Source organism: Notothenia rossii (genome assembly GCF_949606895.1).
Source record: "Notothenia rossii genome assembly, chromosome: 1".
Taxonomy (NCBI): Eukaryota; Metazoa; Chordata; class Actinopteri; order Perciformes; family Nototheniidae; genus Notothenia; species Notothenia rossii.
In genome coordinates, this window is record NC_136912.1 from 42,004,905 (window position 1) to 42,026,719 (window position 21,815).

General features: G+C 40.5%; 1 protein-coding gene across 3 annotated transcripts in view; it reads left to right on the forward strand.

The window, feature by feature from the left end:
• Positions 1-21,815, forward strand: part of LOC307029263 (testis-expressed protein 2-like) — a 63,814-nt gene that overhangs the window by 19,080 nt on the left and 22,919 nt on the right. For all 3 annotated transcript variants that reach the window (XM_079665054.1, XM_079665052.1, XM_079665053.1), the window contains exons 3-8: positions 7,590-9,150; positions 11,195-11,395; positions 12,643-12,946; positions 13,670-13,908; positions 14,990-15,172; positions 15,982-16,081. In XM_079665054.1, coding sequence (XP_079521180.1) covers positions 7,609-9,150; positions 11,195-11,395; positions 12,643-12,946; positions 13,670-13,908; positions 14,990-15,172; positions 15,982-16,081 — 2,569 coding nt within the window. In that variant the 5' untranslated portion in view covers positions 7,590-7,608. The remainder of the gene's footprint in view (positions 1-7,589; positions 9,151-11,194; positions 11,396-12,642; positions 12,947-13,669; positions 13,909-14,989; positions 15,173-15,981; positions 16,082-21,815) is intronic.

Genomic DNA, 21,815 nt, shown 5'->3' on the forward strand with positions numbered 1-21,815 from the left:
AAAAACTTTTTTTTTTTAATGGTTTTTCAGTTGAATACTTAAAGTTCAGAGTAATCAACTGTTAAAAACATACTGTTTTTTAAATGGATGTTTTCAAAGTAAATGTATAATCGTTTTTAATCAATCATTGACCCAAATAATCTAGATTAAGATTTTTGCCATAATCGAGCAGCCCTAGCGTGTGGCGCAGTGGGCTAGTGCGTTGGTGTTCAGATAAGGGGGTCACAGGTTCAAACCCCACTGCAGTCAGCATGTTGTTGTGTCCCTGAGACACTTCACCCCAAATGGCTCCTGTGGGGATTGCAAAGTATTGAGTATGTAAATCGCTTTGGATAAAAGCGTCTAACAAGTAACATGTAATAATGAATAATAGCCTTCCTATGCACAATCAGATATGTGCTTTGTTGACTAGAACTAAAGGGTCAGGGGTCATGTTCTTTGAATCGAAACTAGGAAAACAAGGGGTCATCAAATTAAGCAAGTCTACTCTCTTAGCAACGTATTAGTTGCAGAATGAGATTAAGGAAGCCAAGAGGGACAATTTCGCATCCTGGTGTTGATCATATTTGTTACAACCAACAATCTTTGGTGTACGCTATTATATCTCAGTTTTTTTCAGTTTCTCAGTCATTTTCTTATTGGCATCCTTGTATAAACACTAATCCGCTTGTCCAGGACATAGGGAATCTGATGGAAGTATGTTAAGAGTGAGCCATATCCCTTCCTTCTGTTAACAGAAGCACATGCACTGTAACGATCATGCACTTGGCAACAAATGAATCAATGATCCTGTAAACAGGAGTTTAGTTGGGTGACGTTGAATGTGACCGAAACCCCAGATAAACTGACATCAAAATTAAACGTGATAACACATACAAAGACTTAAGATAGTTATGTGATAATAATAATAATAATAATAATAATGAGTAAAACCATTTGTATAAAAGCAAGGAAGGTGTGTCTTTGGGCAAGTCGATTTTTCATTAACGTCAAATCCAAAAAATGGCTTTGCAAATGTTTTCATGAGGAAGGAAATGCATTTACAGTAACACGTCTGTTAGGCCTCAAGGATACATAAGATGAATCTTGGGGAACACTAAATGTTAAGATACATTTAGTTTGTTGTACAATAAAATTCCACTGGGCACCTTTTTGGAATTCTTCAACTCTATGTTAAGCTATATATGTTTTTATAAGGCCTTCTAACTCATACCGTTTTTTCCTACCATAACATTTATTTTATTCATCTTTACACAACATCCATCTTGATTTTTAAACTATCAGGTTTTTTTTGGGTGAGTCACTGCTTCAAAATACAACACATTTGATTCAGAAACACATTCAATATTCATTTAGGCATTGAGCTTATCCCTTTTGTCCTTATATTGACTTATTGTAGCTTACTCCACATTGAAAGACATAACTGTGTTAAATTAAACAATATATTAAGTTAGATTTTTTTTAATTGCAAATGCTGTCTTCTCACCTCGCCAGAATTTTGACCACTGGTTTGTTTGAACAATGCATTACAGCTAAACACACGTCAGTTCATTTGCATGGATACATTGAGTATGTGCCATAGCTCTGTGAGTCACGTCTCATTAACAGTGTGTGCTGCTCGGTACAGAAGATGTCTCTAATGAGTACAAAACAGGCGGGGTAATGAGGCTGGCTCCCTTCTGTAATTGGCTTCATCAGCATCAATGGCAAGACTTCGTTCTCCACTCTCCTCTAAGGCTGTTCCTAGGCTTCATAGGGAAAGGCACTGGGAACACAAGATAAACTAGGACTTCATTGTCAGTGCACACACACTCTTGGATTGACGGCCAAATGCATGAAGATGTACTGTACGTGCCAAGTCCTTTGCTCAGTTTGTTTGTTCCTTTGACATAGTTTTAATAGGGAGATGGAATCAGCTTACAGACCACACAAATACAAGCATACTTCCCCACTAATCCTAATGTGCTGTTAGCAAATACTGCTAGGACCTTAGGGTCCTTTTATGTTGAAATGAAATCCATGTCCAAGCGGCGGTCCATTAGAATGGCCTCATTGTATTGCTGCTGACTGAAGGCTGGCTAGCTAGGGACAGAGGTGGCTGGCAGACTGCCTGGCTGTGTAACAGGCTCACTCGTGACCAATGTGACAATGAGTGACCAAGTTCAGTCTGTATAAGAGTGAGCCAGCATGTGCTCATGCCACTTCTGTTGTGAGGTGAGAAGGCCTATGCTAGATGTCAACATGACATTAACATCATTCTATTTTCACCACCAACGTGTGTCCTAGATGCTAGGGAAAGGTGCAATTTAATCATGTTGTGTTGCCAGGTATGTCCCGGCCTAGTCTTTCCAATAGTACAATTTACAGGGTTCCAAATATGAAATACACCAAACAAAAGTTTTGTACGGTGTTTGGCTTTTGCAAAATGCCACATTTTTAAATGAGAATGGGGAAGTGTTTTAAATAAGGAAAAGCATAGGCTAACAATTAAGTAGTGTGTCCTTCGAATGGTCCACTTATTTGGGTGTATTCAACCCAATCATTTCCGTTTGATTTACAGTATCCACTTTGGTTTAGTTTCTTATGCTTTTTTTTTCATTTGATGACGTTTCCACCAATTTACCATTTTAATCATAAAGCATGAGTGGTTTGAAAAAAAAAAGTAGTGTTGATGTCGTCTTCTGTTACACATACTTCCCTAGTAAAACCTGGCAAATTGACCTCAGTTTGTCAGTCAATGAACTCACGGAATCTTGTGACACCAAATCATTAGCATCAGTTTGCCATGCTACTTTTATCCCAACCTCAATTTATTATCTGGACTTTGACTGATGTCTGTCAGACGTTTGTTAGCTTTATGATTAAAAGTAAAACAAAATGTATGTGGTTTATAATTCACATTGTAATATGCATCCATGTAGGCATAACAAGTCTACATTTTTGATTGCTCCTCATTGTTCATGTTGATTTGGCTGTATATTTCAGCAGTATGTTAAAGGTATTTGTGAAAGTGTCAGCTGATGGTAAGTAGGATGGGGGAAGGTGTTAGTGGTAATTTGATATAACTGATTGCTCAAGAACTGCAGACTGACGCAACTAAAAGTCACACTACATTTGGCAGCACCAGCACAGGCACACATAAATACACTTTTTTCTGGAAATAGTAATACATAATACATTATTGCTGGGTTTCCTAAACACATAGTCAGTGGTCGGTGACTCAGTAATTCTACTACTATTCTTGAGCTTTGATGGATTGAGAAAGAAAGTCATTTATTGAGGTAAATGTTGTTCATAGCCAGCTCAATAATTACAATGATCTGCAGTTGCAGTGGTTTACCAGTTTTACAAATCTAACTTTCACATAACAAAGAATCCAAGAAATGGCTGATCACCTGACAGCGATAAGAAAAAGACAACTTCCTTAACCAACGATAAAAATATGTTTATGTTTGCCTGGAAAGCTGATGTTAGTTTGCGGCTAAAATAATCTGGTTTAAAAGGTCTACTTTACGGTCTGAAACGGGAAACTGCAACTGTAATGGTAGCTGCTGGCTAGTTGAACTGCGAAAAGGCCTGCTAAAATGTATCCACCATTAAGCCTTGAAAAAAACATCTATGATTATTTGTTTCGTTCTCACTTTAGTGTATCTAAATTAGGGCTGTCAAACGATTACATTTTTTAATCAGATTAATCACAGCTTAAAAATTAATTAATCATGATTAATCACCATTCGAACTATGTCCAAAATATGCCATTTCTTTATGTATATTGTTGTGGGAATGGAAAGATAAATGAAAGAAGGCGGATATATCCATTTAACATACAGTATGTATGTTTATTATAAAAAAATTCTGTGTGTCAAAATGAAAGACAGCCCACACACCTATCAATCATCAAACCGTGGGGTCTTAATTCACTACGTGTTGATTTCTTTCAACGGGGGAGTACTTCAGGAAAGTCGACGGGGGGGGCTAGTGGAGTACTTTGTGACCACAGAGCGTGAACGTTGTGATCAGCTGTTTTAACGCAGTTCTCCAGTGAAGGGGGGGGGGGGGGGGGAGGAGTCTCCCTCCGCAGCCGGTTGGCGTAGTTTTGGCACAATTCCGTTGTACAGACCGACGTTAACAGCAGCCCTGTCTGTGCACACGGAGACCGACTCTGTCGTCCGGTGATCTAACCGCCTTCTGGAAAAGCTTCACAAGTACGTCGGAACGCAAATGCGCTTTGTGACACAAGTGACGGTACGCATTTCAGATTACGCACATAACCTGCGTACCAGTTATGTGCACCCCTGTACTACAGCAAAAGTATTCTCCGTCGGGACTTCCTGCAACAACACCACGCCGTTATCTTGATTCTGATTGTCCAGAAGACATTATCAAAGATGTTCTATTGAGAAGACGATCACTACGTGACAAAAGTTTTCAAAACCGTTTCTGGTCTTTGGTATTTCCAGACAAGTGGCTACTGAAATCAATCTTACTAACTGCTGTCTGTGCAATTCTCGGCGCGAGAATTTAACATAATTTAATTTTCTTACTTTAACATCATTTTTCATGGTGGGGCTAAGCCATTTCTTGGTATGGGTGTAGCCTATCCCAGCCATACCCGGGCGCTGCCACTGGTGGGATGTATGGGGCGGGCCACTCTGCACATGCGTCAATGCGTTAAATATTTTAACGCAATTAATTCAAAAAATTAATTACCGCCGTTAACGCGATAATTTTGACAGCATTAATCTAAATACATTTCAACTCCCCCTTTTTCTTTTTTTTTTATTATTAAAGTAAAGTAATTTGTTACCTTTTTAAAATGTATCACAACAGCATTTTTTGGTTTTTCACATATATTACAATTTATCATAGATTAAAATAGGACATATTCTGCTCAATTTCAGGTTCATATCAGTATGTAGTGTCTCTACTGTGACATGTCTCCATGCTTTAATGTTCAAAAAGCTCTTTATTTTTCTCATCCTGCCTGTGCTGCAGCACCTCTTTTCACCCTCTGTCTGAAACCAGAGCCCAGTCTGCTCTGATTGGTTAGCTGGTCGGGTCTGTTGTGATCGATCAACTGCTTAGAGATGTAAATGTCTGTCACATCTCTTAGCGAAGCGGGTATTACGTACTGGGGGGGGAGGGGGGAAGGGAAGTGTCATCTGGAGGGGACACAGGGATTTTTGCCTTTGCAGACCATTTACATGCACACAAACCAATATAACACAGAGATAAAACCCCCAAAAGACTAAAAGGGCCTTTTTTAAATGCTTTGAATTGTAGAAGAGTCAATATCGTTACCATATATATTAGGGGTGTAACGGTTCACAAACATTTCGGATCGGTACGTACCTCGGTTTTTAGGTCACGGTTCGGTTCGGTACGTTTTCGGTACAGCAGAAAAAATCACCTCAAAACATAACATATACCGTGGGGCAAAAAAGTATTTAGTCAGCCACCAATTGTGCAAGTTCTCCCACTTAAAAAGATGAGAGGCCTGTAATTTTCATCCTTGGTATACCTCAACTATGAGAGACAAAATGAGGAAGAAAGATCTAGAAAATCACATTGTATGTCTGATTTTTAAAGACTTTATTTGCAAATTATGGTGGAAAATAAGTATTTGGTCAATAACAAAAGTTCATCTCAGTACTTTGTTATATACCCTTTTTTGGCAATGACAGAGGTCAAACGTTTTCTGTAAGTCTTCACAAGGTTTTCACACACTGTTGCTGGTATTTTGGCCCATTCCTCCATGCAGATCTCTTCTAGAGCAGTGATGTTTTGGGGCTGTCGCTGGGCAACACAGACTTTCAACTCCCTCCAAAGATTTACTATGGGTTTGAGATCTGGAGACTGGCTAGGCCACTCCAGGACCTTGAAATGCTTCTTACGAAGCCACTCCTTCGTTGCCCTGGCGGTGTGTTTGGGATTATTGTCATGCTGAAAGACCCAGCCACGTTTCATCTTCAATGCCCTTGCTGATGGAAGGAGGTTGTCACTCAAAATCTCACGATACATGGCCCCATTCATTCTTTCCTTTACACGGATCAGTCGTCCTGGTCCCTTTGCAGAAAAAAAGCCCCAAAGCATGATGTTTCCACCCCCATGTTTCACAGTAGGTATGGTGTTCTTTGGATGCAACTCAGCATTCTTTCTCCTCCAAACACGTCTAGTTGAGTTTTTACCAAATAAGTTATATTTTGGTTTCATCTGACCATATGACATTCTCCCAATCCTCTTCTGGACCATCTAAATGCTCTCTAGCAAACTTCAGACGGGCCTGGACATGTACTGGCTTAAGCAGGGGGACACGTCTGGCACTGCAGGATTTGAGTCCCTGGCGGCGTAGTGTGTTACTGATGGTAGCCTGGTCCCAGCTCTCTGCAGGTCATTGACTAGGTCCCCCCGTATGGTGCAGCATTTCGATGAACTGAAATAATCTGTATTTGAACTTTACTGTACTAGTACTACTCACAAAACATAAACTATTAGTTTTGAGTTTTTAATTATTATTAAACTGTGAATATTCACTCAAATAAATACAAAATATAATAAAATAAACATTAAGGTGCAGCATTTCCATGAACTGAAATAATCTGTATTTGAACCGTACTGTACTAGTACCTAAGCAGCCAGTTTGACATTATGACTAGCTTGTCATTGTATTTTCATGTTTTTTTAAAGAAAAATCAACTTGTCCACATTGCTTGCCGAAAGGGCAGATCTGCTGGCACTAACAATGTCTCCTGCTGTGGAGAACACCCCCTCGCTTGGGACAGAGGTAGCAGATACAGCCAGGTAGCGCTTTGCTGACATGGCAACATAAGGATATTTGGCATTTGTAATAGCTTTGGCTCGGTCTGAACTTTTTGCGAGTGGTGGAGGCTTAAATGCTAGTGGGAGTTGGGTTTGCACTTCAGTCTTTTTTCTTTTGGTACCGGTGATATTCACGTTCGGGTGATGCCTTTTCAAAAGAGTGTACAAGTTTGATGTATTGCCAGCCGCGTAACCAATTTTAGTTGAACAATGCCGACAAACAGCTTTGGTTCAGTCCACCTGTCTTTGTCCGTCATCCTTGTACGTAACTGCGAAACCAAAATGTTCCCAAACCAGACATTTCAATGATGCTGGAGGATTTTGGAGCTCAACTTTATCTGCGTTTGCCATTTCGACAGTTCCTCAAATTACTGACTACATTTGAACGCATCCCTGTGACCAGCTCTCGTCCAATGAAATGACTTGCTCGCTCTATGACGCGTTGAACCCAATGTGAGCAAATTACTCTGAATGCTGAGATTACTTCCAAGAAGTTGTTCACGTTTTCAATTTTTTACGTTTAACGTTATATTCGTTCGGTACACACGTGTACCGAACCGAAGGGCCCGTACCGAATAATTTCGGTACGGGTACGTATACCGTTACACCCCTAATATATACTCAATGTAGTATAAGGTTTGAACTCATTGTCTTCAGTTGTAATTGTCTATCGCATTTCTGAAATAGTAAATGGCTTGTATGTTATTGTGAACTATTTAAATCGACTAAACTCTGAAGTCAGTAATAACCCAGACTTTTTTTCTTTTCAGACTCAGTGGCAGTACTGCAATGACTAGCCGGGATCCTAGCCATGCAGAGAGCGCCCACTCCACAGAAAAACCACCACCTGCCTTGTCCCCCAAGCTCCATGTCCTGCGATCGCCATCAAAGGACAACATCACCATCCACTTCTCAGCTCTTGGGAAGGAGGAAGAGGAGGAGGAAGAAGAGCTGTACTGGACAACTGTCTCCACTCCCTCAGGAGCTCAGGATGACTCAAACATTGTGACAGCCGTAGAAGCAAGTGAAGAGATGTTCGATTGCATTCCATCAGAGTCTGCGGCCAAGGCTGCTGTCATGCCTGACTTGTCCGTACTATCTTCAGTTTCTAAACATCACACTAATCGTTCTCCAGCAGAAACTTCACCATTGCATACTGCTGAGCAAAAAGGCTCAACTTACAATCCCTCTCCAACTAAATCTTTGAGCTTTCCCTCCAGTGACAAGCCCTTCTTCAGCATGGGGAAGTCTCTCTCGTCCGACATTGATTCTGGTGACGGGATCCCTTCTGTTTCTGCTCCCACAGTGAGGCATAGGCAACTGATGAGAAATCTCGTCAAATCGTTGTCTTCAGACACATCCCAGGAATCTTCTTCTTCTTCTTCGTCGTCCTCCTCCTCCACACCCTTCCGTCTTCCAGACTCCCGCCTTAACCTGCAACTCTTCAAGCAATTCACACAGTCTCGGATGCCTTCTGCTACCACGACGTCAGCTGGGGACTCTAAAACTGCACCTTCTTCTCCATTAATCACGACGGATGCCCGCAGCTTCTTCAAGGTCTCAGAAGTTGAGGCAAGAATCGAAGACACTAAGCGGCGTCTTTCTGAGGCCATCTCCGAACCACTCCAACTGCTGAGAGAGATGATGGACGAAAAGACTGGCAGCAGCATTTACCGGCCGAAAGTTCTGTCTGTCAGTGCCTCAGAACTCTCCATTTCCTCTATCAATGCTCAACTGGAGAGCAACAACAACTACTGCATCAAGGAAGAAGAAGGAGTTGACCTAGAAGCTGAAGCCCTTAACAGCGAGGCTTCTGGTACAACTGAAACATCTGTTCTTTCCTCTGTTGACACTAAGAGCCCCAACAAATCTTTACTTTCAATGTCATTGGACAAATGCTCTATGTCTGCTCTCGCTAAACAAGACGATGAGGACTATTGCATCCTGTACAGTGAGGACTTTGAGACTTGTGACAACACAGCAGGTGATATAACTGATGATACCAGAACTGGGAGTCAATCTAAAGAGCCACTAAGTGGAAGTACAGAACTGTGCAGCGAAGATGAATCTGACAGGTTTGAGCCTGTACCCAGTGTTCCACACTATACACTGGTCATCCTTACTGTACTGCTGTATGGGTGTTTTGTATTACCTCTGCCGAGTTACGTAGGAGGAGTACTGCTTGGGATTGGGCTTGGGTTTCTTTTAGCTATTGGCGTTGTGTGGCTGACGGGACCTAAACCTTCTGGCAGTGCTTTTAGACATTCCATACAGCGTGGGAAGCTGTGGGATGTCACCAGGTTGGATATTAAGGAACCAGAAATCTACAAGGTCAGTGAATCTTTCAAACTTCCTTAAATTCATTTTGTCCTGAATGCCTTAAAGGATTTTGCTGATGGACTTGTTGCTCATATGTCAATTCGGTACTGATACATGTATTGATAACATTATGAAAACATTTTTGCCAAACTCTTTGTTATACTGACTCCACTAATCCACAGTGTTTTCAACTTGTCCAAACCTCTCAACCACACAAATACAAATGACTGTGTTATAAGTCATAGTATTATATAAAAGCTGTGACTCAAGTTATTTGTTTATTTATGGAACCAAATCTGATTAGTAATTGACTGATTGTCCAGTGTCATCTGGCTTTTCCTAGTTTTGGCCACTTACTGATATCCAGTGGTCTCCAGTCAGTATAATACATTCAGCTTGTGCAGATTTATTTGCTTTCATTGCCTTTTTGGTCAAACTTGTTAATGTGATTTCTTTTGTATAAGAACTATTTATAAAAAGTCCAGCTTTCCAGATTAATCCCGTAGGTTAATGCTTTAATGTTGACAGCCCTAGTCTGTTCTAGCTGGTATTCAAGGAAAAGTCAAACAGTCCATGAGGCATCATCACAGCTCAAATGTTTCATGGCTCTGTGCGAATCTAATCCATTTATCACAATGTTTGATAGAAATCACTTGTGTTTGCCTCACATCCACTGAGTGAGAGGTGGACTACACACTGGACACTTTACCGATCCAACATAGGGCTAATAATAGACAAGCAACTATTTAATCTTCACACCTAAACTGCCTGTAAGGGAGGAAACCTTTTTAATAATTATTAACATGAAGTTAACTATCCTGTGTGCACAAATAATAAGAAATCACTTGGAGCCATTGACACCTTTTCCCACACGATAAATATCTTGAAAAACTGTCACCTCTCAGGACTTTATCATAATGCTTGATTTAATGCCTTGCATACACTTTTACAACAGAGAATGTGACCTTACTATGGCACTGTGTGTATATGGACTGCTGTGAATGAAAGAAACACGGTCATTTAAGATGCTTACTTCTGTGAAAGATTTAGCATTTAAGTGACAGAGCAGAACATGAGCTAAATGTGGATCCTGGGCTGGATTGAACCAGGAACTTCAAAGTCTGCCACAGAAAGCAGCTGACAACAAACTGCTTTGACTTGAAAAGCTCTTTTATCAGTGTCTGCTCATAGAGGCATGGGTACACACTGACAACACACTGTGGGTGCGTATCACTTCGGTTAAATAAAATCCTTGCGTCCCTCACTTGCGTTGTTTCCCTGCGACTAGTCCCTCCCACCAGGGAAGCATGGAGAGACGCAAGGAAACCACAAGAAGTAGGGAAATTAGTTTTAAGAGCAATGGGATGTCCTTTCCTCCAGAGCGTCACGTGAAGCGACGTCGGTTTGTGATGACGCCGCACAGCTGATCGTCTGACAGCAGCCAGATCAGTGCATGCACTGCATCGTCCAATCAGTGAGCGATACACAGTAAGGGGGCGAAGCGAGTGTATGAGGATTTCACCGGAGGATGTCCTGGTAGTTCCTCGATTATCGCTCCTCCGTTATTGCTCCTCGATCCTCGGTCCTCCGGCACAAATAAGACCACTGGGACGCTACCATCCATTCCATCCATCCATTCATCTTCTCCCGCTTATCTGTGGTCGGTGGTCGGGTCGCGGAGGTAGCAGTTCCAGCAGAGAGCCCCAAACTTTCTTTTCCCTGGCCACATCAAGCTACTCAAGATGGCGCAGACAAATCAACTTCCGGTGATACCGAGACCGAGGAGCGAGGAAATGAAAAATAAGAGAAGTGAAACGCACCCTGTGAGCAGATGTTTTGCAGTGTCCTCATTTTCCAGGCACAGTTTTGGATTGTTATTTTGTCTCTGTTTTCAGTTTCTCTTCGAATGATCAAAAACATCCAGAGTACATCCACATGTTTTTAAATGGATATCAATTTTTAAATCTATTTGGGAATAGTTATTTGAATTTCAGACTGTTTGTGGTACTCACTCTATGAAAATGTACATGATGTTAAATGATTGTCTTCCCTCCAGGGCTGGATGAATGAGATATCGAACTATGACGCAGAGACGTACCATGCCACACTGACACACTCTGTGTACGTCCGCTTGGAGGGCTCCATCATTCGTCTGTCTAAACCCAACCATAACGTCGCCCGCCGTTCCACACACAATGAACCAAAACCTGATATCCAGTACATCAGTCAGAAGATATACGACATCACCAACAGCAAAGTATGTCAACTTGAAAAAGTGATTGGAAAATTATTTCCTAAAGTTCCTGTTGGAGGTCAAATGCAGTTATGTGTTCGAACTAGTAGATCTTGTGAGGGAAACGTACATTTCACAGATGTATTAGTCTGTATAAAGCTAGTCAAAGGTTAGGTCATTATAACATGCTATTATATATATCATCAATGTGGGATCTTTAACCGATAATGACAAATACCGCTGCACAAAAACAGGATTATATGGCTGTAAATTGTCTTAAATTGTCTAAAATCAGCGATAGAATAAAAAAAGATCCTACATTAAAAAGTAGTAGTATCAACGTATACTTAAAGTACAAAATGTAAAACAAGTACTACAGGGTTCTTACGGTCATTAAAAACCAGGAAAAGTCATGGAAATTCAAAATGCAAATTCCAGGCCCTGGAAAAGTTATGGAAAACAATATTTTTCAGAAGTTTTGGAAAAGTCATGGAAATGTAACTAAAGTTGCATCAAATATAATTTATATTTTAGCTAATTGCCGAAATAGTAATATGATAATAAATACTGTATCGTACAGTAATGAAACGTAAAATGGCATGTAACTGTCGAGGTATTTTGCTGGTGAGAGATTTTAGTTGCTTTAGCGTGTAGAAGCTAGTAAGCCCATTTGATTTGTTTTAACCAACATGTTTCAGACCTTATTTTCCTGTTCCATGTTAAAATAAAACATTTTCAGTGGTACCGCTGAGAAAGACTAATTATTTTGGTCATGGAAACTTAGGTAAAGGTCCTGGAAAAGTCATTGAAAATCATTGGTGAAAAGGTGTATGAACCCTGGTATTAGTAGTAGTGGCTTAAGTATTATGCAGTGTCTTTTTTCAGGAATGATGTGTATCATATCACTGGATTGTAATTTGTAATGCATTGATGTATTGTGTACACCATTTTACAGCTAGTAAAAGTGGAGATAATTCTAAAGACTTATTATACTGCCAGGTAACCTTAGCCAAAATATTACATCATCATTCATTAGTTGATTTATATTCTTAAATAACAATTACACCAAAGTCACTAATGTTGTATATGAATAAATCAAGTGGAGTTTAAAGTACAATCATTTCCTCCAAGTTGTAGTGGGATTGGGATGATAAAACGGAAACACTTAAATAGAAGTACCTCAAACACCACTGTATAAAACCCCTGCAATTTGGTAGAGATATATTGAAACCTAAGTCTGTGATTCAGGTCTAACTCAAGTATCTCCCCAGGTATATCTAGCCCCTCAGAGCCTGGCCAGGAAACGTATATGGAACAAAAAATACCCCATCTGCATTGAACTTGCCAAACAGGATGACTTTATGTCAAAGACTGAGGGGGAGTCCAGCGAGAGCCTCAGCACAAGGGACAGGGGGGCTCAGGAACGAGGGGGGTCCTCCTCCAGTAGAGATCTCACCCTCTATCTGTTCGGAAGGACGGGGAGGGAGAAGGAGGAGTGGTTCCAGCGCGCTCTGTCTGCATCCAAGCTAAAAGCGGACACAAAGAAAACTGGAATTGTTGCAGCCACTAAGAACGGTGAGCAATACTGATGATTGTGCCCACAGTTGTCTCCTTCCAGAATTGGATAAAGGATAGCTTGGATGTTTTTGAAGTGGGGTTGTATGAGGTACTTATCCATACTATATGTTTGGACCTACAATAGATGTCCCCCCGATTTGATAAACTGACATCAGTATTAGCACGGAAGCTAAGCAATGTGGCGAGGGAAGCAGCAAATCATTAGCCACCTTAAAAATGCTTACTTAAAAACATAGAATACATTTCAGAGAACGCTTTATTTCACATATTTACACTGATTTACATTGCTATGAGACAGCCTGTTGTCTACACCAGACTTCATTGAAAACAGTCATTTTATGTTGCTGTTTTACCCCAGCCTCAAATGAAGTAAAAATAACTAATTATATCCATAGAGGCTGGCGGTTTTGCAGAGAGCATCAAGCTTTGGGAGTAAGGGATTACATGTAAAAGGATTAGGTATACACGATACAAAAATAGGGATTGGATTATATAAACACCTCATACAACTCCACTTTAAGAAATCCAAACTATGCCTTTTAAATTGTTTAAATTGTTCTTGTGTTTTTTCATTTGAGATATATTTGTATGCTTTACAGATACAAAGATGGCAATTCTGATCCTGATTTTGAGTAGTTCACAAAATGCAATTTGATAATGAATTGTCTAATTCCTCACCCTTTTTGCGATTTCTTATTTTTGATTCCCTGTGGTCTACAGCCCCGACCTCTCACAGTCGCAGCAGCAGTCGCGGCAGTTTGGACGAAGCTCTAGCATCTCAGCCCAGGTCGAAAGACTCCTCGGTATCCTCAACAACAGCAAGCGGTGCCAGAACCAAATCGCTGCTGGACTACAACGTATACATGGCCTCCTTACTGCCAAAACAGGCGGTAGTCAGCCCTGCAGCGGCCAGCCCTGCTCCTCAGAGTCCTCAGAGCAGCCCGGGGGCAGATAAGAAGGTAGCATCCTACACTTACTCCTACTAACTCCTTTTCCTTTTCTTAATATCCTTCCTTAGGTGACAAATGTGTCTTGCCTTACTGTGTCACAAGCTGTGTAATTAATAACAACAAGTAGCTAATCAGAACCAGAAACAAGCCTATGGCCAAGTAGATTTACACAGTAAGAGGAATTCATTTGTAAGAAAAGGAGCAAACAGAAACACTTTTATACAATTCAAAATAAAAGTTGACAATTAATATACATATTCAGTACTGAACTGATTCCAAATCCTCTGGCTGCCATATTTGGGGTTATAGGAAAGGAGATGCATTTAACTACAGAACGGCGTGGACCTCTGTCCTTTGCTCTCCTCCGAGCTCGTCGAGCCGTCCTGCTTAAGTGGAGGGACAGTGTCCCGCCCACTCACTCAGTGGTTGAAGGACGTTATGTCCTACATGAAACTTGAAAAGATCAGTTATTCACTTCTTTACTCAAACAGGACATTTCAGGAAGCCTGGGAACCTTTTTGAAGTGCATTCCACACTCTGTAAGAAGATCTGCTATTGGTATAGCTTATCTGCAGCATATGTATGTATACAGTAGATGTGTATGGTTATAGGTATTTTCTGCATGTATGTATAATATGCATATGTATTACATGCATATACATTCATTTAACAATGTTCCTGTTAAATAATCGTGTGTATGAGGCTCACTGGCCGTGAATGTAGGGGATTACTTTAGTTGTTGTTATTGTTTGTTAGTGTTTTTTGTAATTATTTGTTGTCTTTGTACATACAATCGGTACAGACGATTGTCTCATTTTGCATATATTTTGCTTCCCACTTCTAAATGACAAAAATGACTTATGCATTGTCGAAATGCAATAAAAAGATTTTTGATCAGACAATTATTATACAGAAATATATACAAACAAGCAAGTAAAATGAGAATATGACAAACCTCTGAATTATAAAATATTTGCAGTATAACATAATTTAAAGTGACAATATATTATTCCTTATCCACCTAGATTTTAAAATGGGTAGATTTGGTATATTTTCCTCTAATGTGTTTCCTTGCCTTCTGTTTCTCAAGCTCCAGAGCACCACTTCATCTCAGCCGCCGCCCAGGGAGGAGGGAGAGGAGGAGGTGATGGAGGAGGATCATGTTGCCTGGCTGAATGCCACTCTGGGCCGGGTCTTCTGGGACTTCCTGTGTGAGCCGTACTGGGCTGAGCTGGTCTCCAAGAAGATTCAGATGAAGCTCAGCAAGATACGGGTGAGTGGAGCAAGGCCACTAGCGTAACCAGCTTTCACTGTAAGAGGGCTGGACATTTAAATAGCCAGACAAGAGAAACATTTTTAAGAGTACAGAAGATTACAAATAAACGATCATTTTAATTTCTGAAAGTCCAAGTCATTATCCTGTTTTGTCAGTCCAAAATCTAAATATATTTCCTTTTCTTTGACTTGACACAGAGAATAGCAGAAAATATCCACATTTGTTATGCCATTTTTGCATAACAAATTACACACACACACACACACACACACACACACACACACACACACACACACACACACACACACACACACACACACACACACACACACACACACACACACACACACACACACTAAATGTCAGTGTGTATCTCTGTACAGCTTCACACTTAGTAAAGATGCAGAGGGAGAAAGACAGGAAAACCTCATCCTTCACTTGTATCCCCTCAGCTAGGACGATACAGTATGTAGGTTATGCCTATTTGTTATGTTCTGTGTGACACAACATCATGTTTTTGACAAAACACAAATAATCGAATGACTATAACATATTAAAATGTTATAATTCTTTATGGAACAAAACTAAAAAAGTAATCTAGATAAAGATGACAAAATATGATTAATTAAAAAGTGAAGTGTATTTATTCCATTATCCATTTTCTTTTTTTTCATGCTGGCATCCTATACTCTTTGACAGATATATGGTGATGAGCCACTTCCTTCAATTTGGTCAGATGATAATCTGCTGATGTATTATTCATGTCCAGTGTGCTCAGCTCAGTTATATTCCTCTGTCTTCCTCAGTTACCTTACTTCATGAATGAGCTAACCCTGACAGAACTGGACATGGGCTCGGCCACTCCCAGAATCCTCGGGGCATCCAAACCCTCCATTGACTACAGAGGCAAGAAAGAAATCAATGTTAACACACACACACACACACACACACACACACACACACACACACACACACACACACACACACACACACACACACACACACACACACACACACACACACACACACACACACACACACACACTGTTTCCTGTGAAGAGATACTCGCATGTCTCGCCAAGCTACACTAGTTATAAATATGTTTATTCTTCACTGTCGGGTCACTCATTACTGGATCAGTGAGCTGCATGAGATACTGACAGGCTGTCAGGAGAGGGAGAGAGTAAAAGAGAGCGCTTCCGCCCATGTTATTATCCAAAGTTAATGTAAACTTGAATAATCTTCTTCATTTGAATGTAATAATTATGTTGGTGATAAGAGAGCGCTTCCGCCCATGTTATTATCCAAAGTTAATGTAAACTTGAATAATCTTCTTCATTTGAATGTAATAATTATGTTGGTTGTTGTTTGTGGAAGCGCCAGTGAATGAGCCTTATTTTTTTTTAAACATCACTTGAAATGGATGATCCCCATAGCCCCCACCTAGGCCTGTCGGGATAATTGATAAATTGACTTATCGTACGATAAATAAAAATGGAATCGATCACTTTTCTGAGCTCGATAAATTGCCGTTTACATAAGGATGTGACCAGCATTTTAGCCAGGAGCGCTGTGAGGGGCGGGGCTCACACACAGCCAGGTCAGGACACTCCGTGTGCAGCAGTGTAGCAGCCAAATTAATAATATAGAGACAAGCAGGAGACAACGTGTGACTTTCTCGAGGGGAATTTGAAGTTAAATGGAAGTGGTTGCAAAACCTAATACCTCCGGTGTGGGAATATTTTGGATTCAAGCCAAATCAACAAGGCGAACCTACGGACTTCAATGAGCCGGGCGGTGTGTTGCATTTGTTTTAAAAAGGTAGCAACAAAAGCTAGCAATACGACCAACCTTAATATAAACTGCACCTGAAACACAACCTACCCATTCCGTGTTCCCAGCTAGGAGCAAACACGTCAGCTCGAGAGCCCCCACCTTCCCTACAGTTTGCAATCAAAGATGAATTTGCCCGACAACGCAAACATGTTGGTGTTCCTTGCTCGAAATCTTTGAAATACAGATTTGGATATGGCCTGTTGAGGCATCTGGGTCTTTGACAGTGGACTATACACTTGACGGTTGTTTAAAGGAGGGTTTCTTTGCTTGTGAGACAATGTGTGCTCATATGTATTTATTTATTTATATATATATATATATACAGTGGGGCAAAAAAATTATTCAGTCAATTGTGCAAGTTCTCCCACTTAAAAAGATGAGAGGCCTGTAATTTTCATCCTAGGTATACCTCAACTATGAGAGACAAAATGAGAAAAATCCAGAAAATCACATTGTCTGATTTTTAAAGAATTTATTTGCAAATTATGGTGGAAAATAAGTATTTGGTCAATAACAAAACTTCATCTCAATACTTCGTTATATACCCTTTGTTAGCAATGACAGAGGTCAAACGTTTTCTGTAAGTCTTCATAAGGTTTTCACACACTGTTGCTGGTATTTTGGCCCATTCCTCCATGCAGATCTCTTCTAGAGCAGTGATGTTTTGGGGCTGTCGCTGGGCAACACAGACTTTCAACTCCCTCCAAAGATTTTTTATGGGGTTGAGATCTGGAGACTGACTAGGCCAATCCAGGACCTTGAAATGCTTCTTACGAAGCCACTCCTTCGTTGCCCGGGCGGTGTGTTTGGGATCATTGTCATGCTGAAAGACCCAGCCAAGTTTCATCTTCAATGCCCTTGCTGATGGAAGGAATTTGTCACTCAAAATCTCACGATACATGGCCCCATTCATTCTTTCTTTTACACGGATCATTCGTCCTGGTCCCTTTGCAGAAAAACAGCCCCAAAGCATGATGTTTCCACCCCCATGTTTAACAGTAGGTATGGTGTTCTTTGGATGCAACTCAGCATTCTTTCTCCTCCAAACACGTCTAGTTGAGTTTTTACCAAAAAGTTCTATTTTGGTTTCATCTGACCATATGACATTCTCCCAATCCTCTTCTGGATCATCTAAATGCTCTCTAGCAAACTTCAGACGGGCCTGGACATGTACTGGCTTAAGCAGGGGGACACGTCTGGCACTGCAGGATTTGAGTCCCTGGCGGCGTAGTGTGTTACTGATGGTAGCCTTTGTTACTTTGGTCCCAGCTCTCTGCAGGTCATTGACTAGGTCCCCCCGTGTGGTTCTGGGATTTTGCTCACCGTTCTTGTGATCATTTTGACCCCACGGGGTGAGATCTTGCGTGGAGCCCCAGACGAAGGAGATTATCAGTGGTCTTGTATGTCTTCCATTTTCTAATAATTGCTCCCACAGTTGATTTCTTCACACCAAGCTGCTTACCTATTGCAGATTCAGTCTTCCCAGCCTGGTTCAGGTCTACAGTTTTGTTTCTGGTGTCCTTTGACAGCTCTTTGGTCTTGGCCATAGCGGAGTTTGGAGTGTGACTGTTTGAGGTTGTGGACAGGTGTCTTTTATACTGATAACGAGTTCAAACAAGTGCCATTAATACAGTTAACAAGTGGAGGACAGAGGAGGCTCTTAAAGAAGAAGTTACAGGTCTGTGACAGCCAGAAATCTTGTTTGTTTGTAGGTGACCAAATACTTATTTTCCACCATAATTTGCAAATAAATTCCTTAAAAATCAGACAATGTGATTTGCTGGATTTTTTTTTTTTCTTCTCATTTTGTCGCTCATAGTTGAGTTATACATAGGATGAAAATTACAGGCCTCTCATCTTTTTAAGTGGGAGAACTTGCACAATTGGTGGCTGACTAAATACTTTTTTGCCCCACTGTATATGAGAGAGAGAGAGCTCTGTTTTCCAGCCTAAGTCTATTTAATTGATTGTTTTGGTTGTGTGTGATTTTAATTAATTTGTTATAATTAAATGTATTTATTTTATTTAGTATATATAATTTATATGTTTGAATATTATTTCACATTTCATTTGCAATGTTGAATGTTCAATACAAAGTTCTGTTTGAAAGGATGTACTTGAATTATTATTATATATTATCATTATGTCAGTGGTCTAAAATGGTCTTACAACAGTGCCGAAAATATTAACGTTTATCCAATCATTTCCGGGAAAATGTATCATCCAACAAAATTAATTATCGTGACAGGCCTACCCCCACCCACTCGATCGGACCGGCAATCGGTATCGGCCGATACTGATTCTGGCGATCGGCCCCAAAATTGGCGATCGGAGCATCCCTACACACAATGAATTGCATTCCACAGACATTTTCTGAAATCTGTTTAAAAGTGCAACTCTTCTGCAGGCCAGATGAAACATTTATCTTGCTTGAAGGCACTCACTCAAGAGAAGCAGAAATTCCAAACATGCAAGACCTACAACATATGATCACATCTCTAAAGATATCTATATTCACCAAAATATCATTAATGGTGTGGCACTGAAAATTGTTTTCATCCATACGGAAAAATCTAAGAATTCTGAGTTAATTTAGAAAAAACATAAAATTAACAATAAGTACATGATGCAGCAAGAGAAAAATAAAATCCCATTAAGTGTCAAAGAGGCCCTATTATGCTTTTTGGGGTTTTCATTTTCCTGTAGTGTGTTATTTAGCTTTGTGTATTTTAACGGTCTGCAATGTCTAAAATCCCTGTGTTCCCTCTAGAGCAGGGGTGCCCACACATTTTTTTGGCTGGTGAGCTACTTTTGAAATGACCAGCTCACCGAGGTCTACCAACCAAAAATAAAATCCCAAATTGCAAGGGTTGCTGAATAACACGTTTTATTTATACATGGGACAACTAGCATGCAACAAACGACTAATTTGATAATCGATTAATCTATCGATTAATGAAACGATTAATCGACTATTCGGACTATTATGCCTTGCACAATTTCTCAAACGCTCTTATTTAGCCATCAACTTTTAGATTTAGCTTTAGGTTGTTTTAGGCATGTGGAAACTAACAATGAAGACAATAAAGATGAAAACTTGATTCAAAAATACATATATTATTAAATTAACTAAACAAATTGTGAACAAAATTAACATTGCTTTTTATTTAAATAAAATAAATAATATTTCACATCAAAAGAAACAATGTTTTAACAAATCATATTAAATAATCTGATGACAGAACTGTAAACAAAATAGCTGAAACTTTAACAAAATAAAGAGTAACTCAGTTACCTCTCTAATCATTAACCCATGTTTGTATAATTGTGTTAACTCTGTGTGTTGCTGACGTGGAAACGTTACTCGTGGATGGGGGGGCTACAGAGCTACTAGAAAGACAGTCGAACCCGGTGCAATCCTCCGTCTGAATGTGGTGCACTTTTGCTAAATGTTTAGACAAATTGCTTGTGTTACCGCCCTTACATGCTAAGCACCCTTGGCAACGAGCATTGTCCACCTCAAGACGGGTAACATTTAACCACACCTTGGAGCGCTTCTCTCCGCCATCCCCGCCGTGTTGCTGCATGTAGTAGCCGAGTGTGTGTAAACTGTCCCGCCCCCCTCACACACAGACGGGGGAGAGAGAGATCTCGTCTCGATTGGAAAGATTGAAAATAAACCGACCAAAGACGCATTTGTTTGTCTTTTTGCATGTTAGAAACGAGTTGGCGACACTAAGGCCCTTTCTCATTTCATCAAATCTCCCTCCTCGACTCCTCGACTCCTCGGTCCTCCGGTAGTGACCCGGAAATGAATTTCAGCGCGCCATGTTGAAGGACATCTCATTTCTCTGAATGCACTTCGAGGATCGAGCGTCGAGGAGGCTCTCTGGAGGAGCTATAACCGAGGATACACTGATGGTTCCTCCACTGTCCTCCACAACTCCTTCGTGGATGCACTTCCGGTAACAGAGATGTTTCAAAGAGTCGTGACGCACGGCCGGACTTATCTCAGCCAATGACAGCTCTGCATGCATCCCCTGGATATTATTTTATTAACGGTTCTCATCGCGACGCGATGTTTACAGTGAGAACAGCTGTGAGGTCCGTGCAGAATGCAGAGCAGTGTGTGTAATATACAGATGTCGCGATTCATTTCAGATAGTTTGAAACGCGAGGCCCGTGATTGGTACGTGATCTGCCCTCGCTCAAGGGAAAACCTCCAGCTTGACTTGAGACCGCCCCCGTGATAGATAAATGTAATTATAATGAAGCCAGCTGCAATGGATCATTGATCCACCAGGGGGTGCAGTGGGGTTCCACACTGGAGCTCATGTGAAATAAAGTCAGATACAGTATGCTGGATGTACAGCGGAACTTTGTTAAGATCCATATGTCACGGATATCATACTACTGTGCTAAATAAGAGACATGTAATCATTTACAAAACATCACCATGTTGTTATTTAACAAAATAATGTTGTTTCGTCGGATAAAAAAACGAACGGGAGGAAATGCAGCCCGGCTCTCGATTTTTAATCCTAATTTAATCATCATCTTCACCACGATCATTTATGTTTATGTTCGCCGAATTGACATGAAATCACTGACACATATGAATATACTGTATTCAACTTCATTAAAACGTTATTAACGTGCCTAAACTCAGTAATTCACTAAAAATATTTATATTTTAATGGAGCCTCGTCGGCAGATCAGGATCCCAAAGCGTAGCGGAGGGATCCTCATCTGGATGAAGGGTGTTATTTTCCCCATAAGGAACAAGTCGCTGCAAATTATCCCG